We start from the raw sequence: 12974 nt of genomic DNA, 5'->3' as shown, positions 1-12974 counted from the left end.
AGGCGCGGCTGGAACCGTCGCGGCCGAGAGCAAAGGCAGCCTGGCCTCCCCGCCCGAAACTGCGCCGGGACTTTCGCCCTCCTGCCGGCCTTCCCGGCGGAGCTGAGCGGGATGAACGAGGAACTCCGTAGCCTGAAGGGGGTTTGGAAGAGAGGGCCAGCTGCCGGAGCCCTCTTGGAGACACCCCCCCCACAGCTTTGGGGGTTGGTCAGACAGCAGCTGCTTGGTCCTGGGGGGGGGGGGAGCAGGTGGCCCTCACCTTCCCATCCCCCCCTGCTTCTACTGGCTCTGCAGCTGGTCCCCCCCACCAAGGGATGGCATCCCAGCAGTTGCCCTAACCCTGCCCTGCTCTCTCCACTCAGGTTTTCTCCTGTGCAAGGGCAGCCCACTTGGGGGATGGGCAGGAGGAGCCCCCTTAAATGAGGGGGAGGGGGGCTGAATGATTTTCATCTGTAGGCTCAGAGGCCCTTTTCTCCTGCACTTCCTCAGCTGCTTCCAGGGGCCCAAGAGGCCAGCAGCCCCATGCAGGGGAAGGCAGCTATGCCCAAGCCCAGGGCTGGCACCCATCTCCTCCTCTCCTCTGTTTGGATTGTGGGAGGGAAGCCAGGCTTGCCCAAGGTGTGGGCATCTCGGAGCAGTGAGCGCTCGGTGGCCTTTTTGTCCCAGCCCAGACCCCCAGGTCCTCCTGCACAGTGGATTCCCACATACTCACAGAACATCCACCTGCACCACATTTGTGGGTCCAGAACACACATTGTTGCATTGGAACCAAAAGAGCCTCAAAACCAATGAGGTCGAGCAACTTTACTGATTTGCAGAAGGCAATTACAGCAGCCAGGTAATTCAGGCAGGAGCATCACGCGCATCGGCCCAAACCCCACCAGAGGCCGCCGCGTGTGGCTCCTTTCTCATCCTTGGGCTGCCGGTTGGCTGAATTCCGTGGCTGCCCGTCACGGCTGGTATCCTCGGGGCACCTGGAGCAGGAGGGCCTGCTGGGGCACCAGCCTCACCATCTCCACACTGGCTTCTTTCTGGGGCTCGGCGTGGGTGTTGAGCACTACCTTGGCCTGGCCGGAGAAGCTGAGCTCCTTCAGGCTGAGCTGGGTGGGCTGCAGCCCCAGGTTGAGGATGACCAGGAGGCTGGAGCAGGCGCCTGGCCGGAGGAAAGCCACGAGGTCCTCGGCATGGCTGGGGAGGGGCAGAGGGCTGAAGTTGGTGTCCTGTAAGGAGAAGGACTTTGCGTGCAGTTCCAGGAGGGACTGGTACAGGGCTGCCAGCGGGGGTCTCCTGCGCTTTCCTTCCTGTTAGGAGGAAGAGGGGGGGGGGAGAGACCACAGCAGCTGAGATGGGTCTTCTGGTAACACTGTGCTTCGCATGCAATATTGCAGGTTAACTCTGCCCGTAGCCAGGAGTTCGATCCTGATCAGTCGGTCAAATGATTGTTGGGGAAAATATGCTGACTCTAAACCGCTTAGAGAAGGCTGGAAAGCAGCGTCCCCCAATCACTGTGGCACCACGGACCGGATTTGCAGAAGACACCACCGGGGAGAGGGTTTCACAGGCCATCTAGATCCCCCGCATGCCAACTAAAGCTTTGCTTGCACAGCGTGGTTCCCAACAGGACATGGATGGGTACTGGTCTGTGGCCCAGAGGTTGGGAGCCCCTGCTGAAAGCACTCTGAAGCGGAATCTACGGTTTGTCTACGTGCGCCTGCTATGCGCAGGGCGGCTGGGTGGCCCCTTCACACCAAGCAAAACTCAGCTCTCACTTGGCACTGAAGGACGCAGCAGGCGGCTCCCCAGCCGAGGTTCCCCCCCCCCCTAGAAATGGTTGATGCCACTTGCGCTGGGAACGTCCCCAACGCCCGCGAGCCATGTGCCCTTTGATGGGAATAAAGCCCCATTCTTCCTCCGGGGTGCCACCGAGTAGGCCTGTCCTTGGCCCCCAGCCTGAACGGCTGATCTGTGCCCTCTGGAACCTGGATCCGTGCCCGTGGGCTTCCCCGGGTGCAATTGCCGTGGGGTGATCGGGGGACGTCAGACGCCCGGTGATGTCATGGTCTGCAAAATGCTCTCCTGGCCTGCCTCATCTACCGTACCTGTGTGGGTGCCCACTGCACATGTGACACTTTGAATTCCACTCTGGTTAATCAAAACTCTGAGCCAATTAGAAAAATATTCCTGACGTAAAATAATTCACGTTAAAAAGAAACTTTTAAAACCAGTAATAAAGTGGCAAGTTCTCCTGAAGCTGAGTTCAGTAATATAATGACTTTCAAGAAAAAGTTATCCCACATACAGTTCGCTGAACTCGGGTTTAAAACTTGGCTGGATTCATGCAAACCGCATGAGTGAAGGACAGGTGAGTTTTCATCTCGTGTGAAGAGCCAAGGTGGCGCAGTGGTTAAGGTGCAGTACTGCAGGCCACTTCAGCTGACTGTTATCTGCAGTTCAGCGGTTCAAATCTCACTGGCTCAAGGTTGACTCAGCCTTCCATCCTTCCGAGGTGGGTGAAATGAGGACCCAGATTGTTGTTGGGGGCAATATGCCGACTCTGTAAACCACTTAGAGAGGGCTGAAAACCCTAGGAAGCGGTATATAAGTCTAACTGCTATTGCTAAGTGGGGTTTGGTCTACTTTTAACTGCTGAAGCTGCTCCGAATTCAAGATAATGGACCATGATGGAAGGTTTTACCCAGTGACTCTGGGCCTTTTTAGGAAGTTGGATTAAGGTGAAACTAGAAGAGCAAAGTGGCCAGAATTGGAGACCCCTGGACTAGAAGACTTCCAACTCTGTTTTTGGAGGGGTAAAGGCTGACCTCCCCCTCCCCCCACTAAGGAGAGATTCTTATTTGGCAGGTTTGCAAAGGCTGAAGGTGGGCCAGGCCTTTGTGGGGGGGGGGATTTTCTCACCATCAGCTCGAACTCCAGCGGAAGCGGTGAACTTGGCCCCCCTTGCACCAGTGGCACTCCTGGGAGGGTGAAGAGCAGCACCCCAAGGATTTCCCCCCAGCCACCAATGGGCGAGGATTCCCTGGGCACCTGGAAGAAAGCACAAAAGGACCTTTGGGTCCCCCTCCTCTGATCCACCAGCTGCCTGATGCCCTTTGCCCACCTCCCCTCTTTCCCAGCTGCCCATGCCAGTCTCAAGCTCTTGCTGGTCAGGGCACCACATGGGTGACAAAAACTGGATTCCACCCACGGTCCTAGAAGCAGCTTCGGCTCCCAGTGTTCTGGTGTGCTTGGGGATAGAACCAGCCAGAAGCTCAAGGTGTGCCCCCAAACCCCTTCCTTACTGCCCAGCTGGGCCACGGCGTGCCAGGGGGCTGCAGGGACCCCTGTGCCAGCTGCAGCAGCGCCTGAGCAGAGAGATTTCTCTGGGTTCCTGGCAGGTGGCAGGTGAGGATGACCCTGCTGGGCATCCCCTGAGAAGCTCCGCAGGTCTCGCTCCGGTCCCACACGATGAGGGCCCTGCAAGGGGGGGAAGCAGAATCTCCGATCTGTCTTGGCACCCCCACGCCTGCACTCCCCAGTGCCGCCACTAGGGGTGCCCTCCCTGCTGCAATGAAGGGGGAATTGCAAAATAGTGGAAATGCCCCCAGCTGACCGTTCGTCCCGTGGATCGTTCTGCCTCCGGTCATCAAGGGCGCCCCAGGCCTTCAATACCTGCAAGCACAGTTCACAAACATCCATCGTTCCCGAATCTCCCCCCCCGGCTGCTTAAGGTAGAATATCTAAGACAGTGTTTCTCAACCTTGGCGACTTTAAGTCCTGTGGACTTCAACTCCCAGAATCCCCCAGCCAGCATAGCTGGCTGGGGGATTCTGGGAGTTGAAGTCTACAGGATTTAAAGTCTCCAAGCTTGAGAAACACTGATCTAAGGACTCCTGGGCTGGGGGACTCCGGCTCCCCCCCCCCCAACAGGCCTCCTGCGTATCAGCAGGGCTTCGGTTTGAAGGCCCACAGTTCAAGTCCTCCAGATTTTATTCGCAGCAGCAAAATGCTAGACAGCAAACTGGCCCCCGTTTCCACCCTTAACGTATGCAGCAATTCGCATTTTATAACTCCATTAAACAATGATACATCCTTCTACTTAAAGTGCGTCCTCAGCTAAGTATTAAAATATTCTTTTAAAAAAACTGCTGACATGAAAGGGCTGCAGAGTCCTTTAATGATACAGCACAGTAATTAAAAAAAACAAGGAAAGCTTCCAGGCTGCCATTTTGGCAGTACGGCTTCTTCAGCCTTTCCGATCCATGGTTTTGACCGAGACCAAACCGAAGCCCTGTTTCCCTTACAGGTCGGGATCAAAGCATGTAAGGAAGGCTGGGAGAATTCGGGCTTGCATTAATTCAATAAGAGTTTTCTGGGGACGGTTTGTCTCCCTGCTCTCCCTAGCCCCACATCAAAGGGGCCAGATCCGAAGGGGTGTCTCTGTGTGCGTGTCTGTCTGTCCATACATGCAGTGCGGGCAATGGGATCTCCCTGCAGCACATTTAGCAAGGGGCATGAGGTCCTCACGCCACACATTGCCTGCCTGGAAGCAGCCTTTTTTTCCCCACAATCGTTTCAGCAATAAAATGAAATGTAAACACTTTGAAAAACAAAAAGTTTATGTTTTGTTTGCTGCAAAACTGCAAGAAGGAATATTTCCAGCCAGGAATTCCCAAGAGACACCCGTGCAGCCAATTACCTCCACCAGACCGATTAGATCCCACAGATTAGGCCTCCTCCGAATTCCATCCGCCGGCCAATGCTGGCTGGCGACTACCCGGAGGAGGGCCTTCTCTGTGGCTGCTCCGGCCCTCTGGAACGAACTCCCCGTGGAGATTTGTACCCTCACCACCCTCCAGGCCTTCCGCGCTGCCCTCAAAATCTGGCTGTTCCGACAGGCCTGGGGCTAAAGAGCTGTTGCCCCCATCTCGAATAGTATGATTGTTGCGTTTTAACTATGTATTGTTTTTGTGTTGTTGTTAACTGTCTGTATCCCCCTTCCCTTGAGTTGTGAGCCGCCCAGAGTCCCTTCAGGGAAAAGGGCGGCATACAAATGAAATAAAACTCTAAATAAAACTCTAAAACTCTAAACTCTAATTCCATGTTTTTTCCCCTTCACTGATAAAACTGCAGGAAGAAAGGAAAAAACAGTCGGGAGTCGCATAAAAACAAGCCAGTTGATGCCTCTTGGATCCCATAAGATGTTATGTACTATGAAAGCGTGCTCAGAAGCGCCCAAATGCGGCAGAGAGAGAAAAGGAGGCATCGAAACGAAGCCATTGTGCCTGTGGGGTGCAGAAATTGGATTGCCGCGTAGGTGACCTCTGTATTCCAGGAAGGATTAGGCATGGCAGCAAACACATACATATGCGATATAAATACAGACAAACACATACATATACAATACAAATACATATATACAGCAAGTTAAGTTTATACACCGTGCTACACCTGTTTTTGTTCGGCCTGCATTGAATAAGCCACAGTAGGTTGGCATCACATTAACCTTAAATCAGGGGTTACAAGCCACTTCCTAGAGGATGTTATGCCAAGCAAAGGAAGCTGCAGCGTGATTTAGGGTGATCACAGGGTGCTTTCCATCCCACTCAGGTTGTTATTGTAAATAACCAGTTGATTTCCAGTAGTGAAACTGACCGTGAGGAGGCACCAGGCAGGGTCTTTGGCCACCAAAAAACCGTGCACGCCTTCGGACTGCCAAAACTGTAGGGCCTCCTGCAGGAGACAGCCGAAAAAAGAAAGGGAATGGAGGCAGAAGCCCAGCCTGGGAGCCGCCGAATACAGCAGCACTGACTTCTGGGCAGGAGTTGTGCTCCTCTGCAGAGAATTGAACAATTTGAAGCCTGGGAAAATGCAGAACTGAGGCAAACAGCGTGATGGATTTGCCCCTCCGCAGTCAGGATGTCCTGCCCGTCAGTCTGATTCCAAGCCAAGATTACCTGAGAATGGAAGGTGCCACTGCACCCTCCCAGCCGCCCCCCTGCAACCCCTGGCCCACCTCTGAACCTGGGGGGGGGGGCGTTCCGAATCACAGGCTGTAAATGCTGGTGATACCTTGAGGAGCTTCACTGTCTGATTGCTCTCAGCTGATGCGTCACCCTCTTCTCCCCAAGGCGGAAGTTCGAGCAGAATTCGGATTCCTGGGAGGTCAGGAAGGGAGAAATACAGGTGGCAAAGAATCAAAGAAACCAGCCATTGACCCAAGGTTAATTTTCGGAGGCCATCGCTGCTCCAAGGGGTGCTAATTTGAGCCAGCAGTGTGTGGCAGCAGCCAAACAAGCGAATGCAATCCTAGGTTGCAGCAAAGACGATGAGGGGACTGGAAGCTGAGACATACGAAGAACGGTTGCAGGGCCTGGGTACGGCCAGCGCAGTGAAAAGGAGGACTGGGGAGATGATAGAATCATCCAATATTTGAGGGGCTGCCCCAAAGAAGAGGGAGTCAGGCTCTTCTCCAAAGCACCTGAGGGCAGGACAAAAAGCAATGGGTGGAAACTAATCAAGGAGAGAAGCAGCCTGTAATGAAAGACAAAATTCCTGACAGTGAGAAATATTCGCCAGTGGTGCGGCTTCCTTCCAGAGGTTGTGGGTGTCCATCACTGGAGGCTTTAAGAACAGGTCGGACGACCCTTTGTCTGGGATGGTAGAGGGTCTCCTGCCTGAGCAGGGGGCTGGACTAGAAGACCTCCAAGGTCCCTTCCAATTCTGTTAATAGTTGTATCACCTATTTTTGGGCGAAGTAAAGGATAGGTTTATTCACAGCTTTTTAGCCAAAACCTGGAGTGCCATCCTTCTTTTGTTTTTAACCTCTGTTCCCTGCCCAAAGTCAGCATGTTGAGTTGGGTAGCCATATAAATGGAAATCCATGGATATAGAAGACAACTGAATGGAGCCTCCAAGCTCAGAGGCAGTCTACCTCAAGGGATAAGAAGGATAATGAGGAGAGTGGAAAGGACCTTTTCTTGTCACTGCTAGGGGGATGGGGGGGGGGTTCTCTGAGGAACCTTGTCAACCCTTTGGGGAAGCAGAGCAACCCCCGAGTCAGCTTGCTACAACCTGGATAACTTACTGTGGAGACCGCCTGCTGCCAATTACCTCCCAAAAACCAATTAGATCTCACAGGGTTGGCCTCCTCCGGGTTCTGTCTACCAGCCAATGCCATCTGGCTACCACCCGGGGGAGGGCCTTCTCTGTGGCGGCTCCGGCCCTTTGGAACGAGCTCCCCGCAGAGATTCGGACCCTCACGTCTCTCCAGGCCTTCCGAAAAGCCGTTAAAACCTGGCTGTGTCGGCAGGCCTGGGGTCGATGAGTTCCCTTCCCCTCTCAACTTGTATGGCTGTTGGTTGTTTTTAAATGCCCTCTACTTTTGTAATTTTTGTGTCTTTCCCTTCCCCTCCTTGGGTTTGTGCACCGCCCTGAGTCCCGCAGGGAATAGGGCGGCATATAAATAAAATGAAACTCAAACTCAACTCCCAGAATCCCCCAGGCAGCATCAGTTCAATGGACTTTGGCTTGATCTGGCTGTGGGAATATCTAGAGGAGAGAAACTACCGGTGGGTTCTTCACCCCCCAAATATTATCAGGTGTCCGGCATGGGCCTGATTTGTCCAGAGATGCCATTTCTCTGGGACTGTCCATTTCTTAACCACTCGAGCTGGCCAGGCCAGACACCACGCAAGGGTCACCACAGACCCCTTCTGGCTATTGACCAGCCTGGCCCCTCTTTCAGGGCACCGGGCCCACCACAGCAATTGACCGGCCCCTCAAAGCCCCTTGGATGGGGGGAGACTGGGAGCAAAGGGGCAGGGGGGGGGTCCAGCCCCACCCGGCAGTTCTGTCCAGTACCTCTCTTGTGCCCGTCAGTCAGCAGAGCTTGCAGCTGTGCCAGCGATCCACGGGCAGGGACGATCTGGGTCAGGTTGGCCCCTCCGCCTTCAAGGATAGGGCCCAACACCAAGGCTTGGATGGGCAGGGCTGCCAGCTGGTCCAGCTGCTGCCTGACGCCTGCATGGAGGGAAGCGGGCATTGAGGGGGAACCAACGGCCTGGGACCCATTTGCCCAGCACTCACGTCTTCCTGTCCTTACCTGCCAGGTCCCCCCACCCATCGCCATCCGAGTCCAGGAAGGAGGACGGGGGCAGGTGGTAGAAGGCAGCCTTTTGCCACCAGCCCAGGGGTGGGCGAGGCCGGGGCAGGGAGAAGAGCAGGGCCACGGCCAGAAGCAGCATGCAGGTGAAGAGGCCGCCCAGCAGGCTGATCAGGGCTTTGCGGAGTCCGGGCCAGGGGGCAGCGCTGCCCTGCTCGGCCACTTCCTGCTGGCTCAGGTAGGTGGCGCTGGGGGCTGCTTTGGCCAGCAAGGGCAGGTGCTCACTGTGCACGGGGGTGGCGCCGTCTCCCAGTTTGCCCATCCTTCCTCACTCCTTGGGGCACGAAGCTGTTGAGGGTGGGAGAGAGAAGGAAGAAGCAGCAGAGACAAACCAGGCACCGGTTAATTGTTCTCTCTCTCCGTTTCCCAGTTTCTTTTCTCCTTGGTTAAGTTTCCATCTGCTGCTTCTTGTCCTGCCTTCTGGGGCCTTGGAGAAGAGGTGGAGCCCGTCCTCCTTCTGGCAGCCCTCAAACACCGGAGCCCTGCTATCATGTCACCCCCCTGGTCCTCCTTTTCTCTAGAGCAGTGGTTCCCAAACTTGGCAACTTTAAGACTTGTGGACTTCAACTCCCAGAATTCTAGGAGTTGAAGTCCACAAGTCTTAAAGTTGCCAAGTTTGGGAGCTGGCTGGAGAATTCTGGGAGTTGAAGTCCACAAGTCTTAAAGTTGCCAAGTTTGGGAGCTGGCTGGAGAATTCTGGGAGTTGAAGTCCACAAGTCTTAAAGTTGCCAAGTTTGGGAACCACTGCTCTAGAGTGGCCAAACCCAAATCCTGCAACTGTTCTTCATATTTATTTATTTTTTGTCTCCAGGCCTTTAATCATCTTCCTTGCACTTTTTCCAAACATCTTTTTTGAAATGTGGTGACTGGGTGCCAGGATAGCTTTACTAAGCCTTTACAGGCACTAATACATCCCACGGTTTTGATTCTGTGCCTCTGTTCATGCGACCCAGGGTTGAATTAGCTATTTTGGTTCACTGCTGTCTGTGTGGGGTGGGGCTTTCAGAGACAGAGTGGGCTTCCCCAGGCTGGCTCTCGACACACTGGCAGCCAGCAGCAATGCCCGTGTGCTGCCTGGTGGTGCAAGCAGGGAGTCAGCCCCACCCCCCATCATCATCAGCTGTTTTGTGGAGACCACTCCCCACTCCTTCAGCTGCCAGGCCAAAAGACTGCAGGAAAGTGACACATTGCTCAGGTATTTCTGAAGGCAGCAGGAGAGCCGGGCAACCTTGCACAAGAGTGGTGGCTTGGAGATAAGGAGGGTTCAGAGTTCATCGCTGCGGGAAGCCCCACATTCTGGCGCGGACTTGTTTGTGTGCGACTCTGACCAGCCTTCTGAGACCGAGAGCGGGCAAAGGGCCGCTTGCAAAGGCTGCAGGGGGCCCCCCTTCTGTGGCCAGCCAGGGCCCCGCTCTCTGCTCGGCTCCCCATCCTCAAATGAGATGCACACCCCAGCAGCCACAGCCACTTGATGTATACATCCACGTATAAATGAGGCTTGTGATATTAGGACACACTTTTTAGAAGAAAATAAAACTTCCACCTTTCTTCTCCAGCTGCCGAACCAGAGAAGGCACCGACTGTAAAATGCTTCCTGCCCCCTGGTTGGGTGAGGGGCCTTTACCCACTCCGTGGTCTTCTCCCTCTTTCGAGCAAAGAAATCCTTGGCCAGTCTGTGGGCCAATGGGGAAAACACTTGTGGACTAGTCGCTTGTTGCTGAAATCAACCACTGAGAAGCTGTTTCCCATACAAAGGGGTGATTTAGAGGCGCAGGGGTGCAGCCTTCCGGTATTTGGGGGGCTGCCACAAAGAAAAGGGGTCCATCTATTTCCCGGAGCATCTGAAGGCAGGACAAGAAGCAACGGGTGGAAACTGGGGAAGGAGCGAACCAGGAGGAACGTCCAGGTGGAGAGAAGAATCAGTCAGAACTTGTGGGTGCTCCAACTCTGGAAGTTTTTAGGGAGAGACTGGACAGCCATTTGTCTGCAATGTTACAAAGTCTCTTGCTTGAACAGGGGGTTGGACTAGAGGACCTCTAAGGTCCCTTCCAACTCTGTTATTCTGTTAATTAGTTCTAGGGTATTCAAATGAACCCCAGGGCCCCCTCGAAGCAGCTCATACATCAGGAGAACGGCAAAAGTCACTTGGATAAAGTTTTGAGCACCGGAAAAGGGGATTATCCCCTTTCCAGGGAAGAACGGTTGTGCCACAACAAGCAATGCCTGTCACAACAGACGCATCGATTCTGAGAACGGGGCCAGGCCAGGAGTGGCCACTGAAACATTCCCAAGCTCTTTCCCTCCCCCTCCCCCTCCCCCTGGTAGAAATAATGCAAAACGGCCAGGATTTCTGCCTAAATTGCACTGTTTCCCCCCCTGCAGCCCTTCCTTACCTCGCTTTCCGCCTGGATCTCCTCCACCTGCAACGGTCTGAAGAGGGCGGGAAGAGGGGCTGCAGGGTAGGGGCTGTTTCTGGAGCCTCCCCCCACCCAGCCTGATAGGAAGGTGCAGCTGAAGCCTCTTCCCACCAAAACCTCTTGCATTGGGGGCGGGGTGGGGGGTGGGGGTGGGGGATGGCCAGGCCTTGAGGAGCCATTAGCAGCCCTAGGACAATATTTGAAGAGCGAAGAAGCCTCAGATCCAGCAGCCGCTTCTGTCCACTTCCTGGCCTTCTGCTCTCTGGAGCAAGACCCCAAGGGCAGAGGGAAACCAGCCAGCCCCCCCAGGCTATCGGAGGCCCCTGAAAACAGGCAGACTGCAGGCAGTCCTTGGCTTACGGCTGTAATTGGGACCAAGAGAGGCAGCTGTTAAGCAGTTCCTTATTTCACTTGCCTGGCCCTCCCACCTCCCCACAGCCACGTCTGGGTGCCTTGCAACATTCAAGAGAGTAAAACCATGGGAAATATTAACCATAACAATATAATTCCAATTAAAGAGGAGAGGACAGGATGTGCAGGGGGGGGGGATCTTCTCTTGGTCAACCTATCCTCCAAAGCACCTGAAGGTGTGACGGAAGGAAGCTCCTCAAGGGGAGAACCAATTTACAACGAAGGGAAAACAGCCGGACAGTGAGGACCATCAATCAGTGGGGCAGCTTCCCTTCAGAGGCTGTGAGTGCTCCATCACTGGAGGTTTTCAAGGAGAGACTGGACAGCCGTTTGTCTGCAATGGCACAGGGTCTCCTGTTTGGGTGGGGGGATGGACTAGAAGACCTCCAAGGTCCCTTCCAGATCTATTCTCCAGTGTGATAACCCTCTTGGGGCCCAAACCAACTGACAGTCAGGTCTAGACTATGGCCAAAGGCCAGGCGGGTGGGAACATTATACGGCCTTTTATCCTATGGTTGTTAAGTGAATCAGTTCACTTAATAACAGAATAACAGAGTTGGAAGGGACCTTGGCGGTCTTCTAGTCCAAGGTGGCGCAGTGGTTAATTGCAGCACTGCAGGCCACTTCAGCTGACTGCAGTTCAGCAGTTCGGCTGTTCAAATCTCACTGGCTCAAGGTTGACTCAGCCTTCCATCCTTCCGAGGTGGGTGAAATGAGGACCCGGATTGTTGTTGGGGGCGATATGCTGACTCGGTAAACCGCTTAGAGAGGGCTGAAAGCCCTATGAAGCGGTATATAAGTCTAACTGCTATTGCTATTGCTAACTCCCCGATCAAGCAGGAGACCCAAGGCCATTTCAGACAGGTAGCTGTCCAGACTCTTCTTGAAAGCCTCCAGTAATGAAGCACCCCCAACTTCTAGAGGGAAGCTGCTAATTGCCTGGTTAATTAGTCCATTGTTTCTTGTCTTGCCTTCAAGTGCTTTGTAGAATAAGCTGAACCCCCCTCCCGTTTCTGGCAGCCCCTTAGATATAATTAAGTGAATCTGTTTTGCCCACTAACTTTGCTTGTCAGCTGCTGGGAAAGTTGCAAATGGGAACCATGTGACTTTGGGGCCCTGCAGCCGTCATACATACCTGCTGGTTGTCGAGTGCCCAACATCTGATCACGTGACCATGGGGGACACCACAATGGTCTTAAATGTGAGTTGCCTTTTTTCACTGCCACTGTAGCTTTGGTCGTGAAACGAATGGCTGTAAGTAGAGGACTCCCTGTATGTAGTTCGTGCCCAGAGCCATTTTTGCGTGGTTGAAATGTGTTTGACTATCAGTAGCTCCGAGCTTGGCAATTTGGTTGCAAACGTTTTGTCACCATCCGAGGAGATATTGTCAGTGCATTTTGAATTGTGCTTGTCTGTTGACAGAGGAGCACAATTCAGACAGACAGACAAGCACACTTCAAAGCGCACCGACGAGGTCTCCTTGGATGGTGACGAAACGTTTGCAACCAAATTGCCAACCTTGGAGCTCAAACCAACAGCCTAATTTTAGCGCTTTCCAATCCCTCCCATCCAAACACCTTTGTCTTCATGGCAACAGTTCAGCCCTCATCCTTCAATCTGCTGCGATTCAGCCTTTGACCCTTCCTGGCAGTGAAGTCAACTCTTTGCGTCCTTCCTGCCCTGTTGTTTCTGGGTCACATGTTCCACAGCTGAGTTCCTCCCTCTGAGCAGGGACCTCCCTCTTCAAAGGCTCCCAAGCCTCATTTCTGGAAGCTGCACTTTGCAGTTTATGCGAAGAAGTAGTGCACGCCTCGGGTCCTCCAAAGGTTGCTCATTCTGGATCTGCTGAGGCCTTTTTATTTACTCTTGGAGCTTGAAGGCGTATCCTTCAGTTTCTCTCGGGGTAAGAAATAAATCATGATTGGATGAAGGCGGCAATGATGGTTTAAGTAAGAGATACTAGCTTTTAAAAAACTTTCTTCTTTCGC

The 12974-nt window shown here is 53.8% G+C and overlaps 1 protein-coding gene across 2 annotated transcripts; it reads right to left on the bottom strand.

Annotated features, from left to right (window-relative positions):
- Positions 1-799: 799 nt before the first annotated feature.
- LOC116516238 (4F2 cell-surface antigen heavy chain-like) lies at positions 800-12342 on the bottom strand. Of its 2 annotated transcripts, none has more exons than XM_032228673.1 (9): positions 12122-12342; positions 8099-8446; positions 7858-8016; positions 6067-6152; positions 5650-5727; positions 3608-3666; positions 3297-3471; positions 2914-3042; positions 800-1301 (listed from the first exon to the last, which is right to left on the bottom strand). In XM_032228673.1, exons 2-9 carry the CDS (start codon positions 8418-8420, stop codon positions 951-953), a joined length of 1359 nt encoding a protein of 452 aa, XP_032084564.1. In that variant the 5' UTR covers positions 8421-8446; positions 12122-12342; the 3' UTR covers positions 800-950. The 2 variants fall into 2 exon arrangements, with proteins under 2 accessions (XP_032084564.1, XP_032084563.1); XM_032228672.1 differs by lacking the exon at positions 12122-12342 and adding an exon at positions 10552-11280.
- Between the last annotated feature and the right edge of the window lie 632 nt (positions 12343-12974).

This window comes from Thamnophis elegans, chromosome 12, assembly GCF_009769535.1.
Source record: "Thamnophis elegans isolate rThaEle1 chromosome 12, rThaEle1.pri, whole genome shotgun sequence".
Classification (NCBI taxonomy): domain Eukaryota; kingdom Metazoa; phylum Chordata; class Lepidosauria; order Squamata; family Colubridae; genus Thamnophis; species Thamnophis elegans.
Note: the sequence above shows the minus strand (reverse complement) of the source record. Positions and strands in the feature narration are given on the sequence as shown.

Bases quoted from the DNA above. Each gene is read 5' to 3' on its own strand.
- LOC116516238 (XM_032228673.1), bottom strand. From the start codon at position 8,420: ATGGGCAAACTGGGAGACGGCGCCACCCCCGTGCACAGTGAGCACCTG. The intron at 8,017-8,098 runs GTAAGGACAGGA...CCCTCCATGCAG, and splicing joins TGGGTGGGGGGACCTGGCAG to GCGTCAGGCAGCAGCTGGAC. The intron at 5,728-6,066 runs GTATCACCAGCA...TGTCTCCTGCAG, and splicing joins AGACAGTGAAGCTCCTCAAG to GAGGCCCTACAGTTTTGGCA.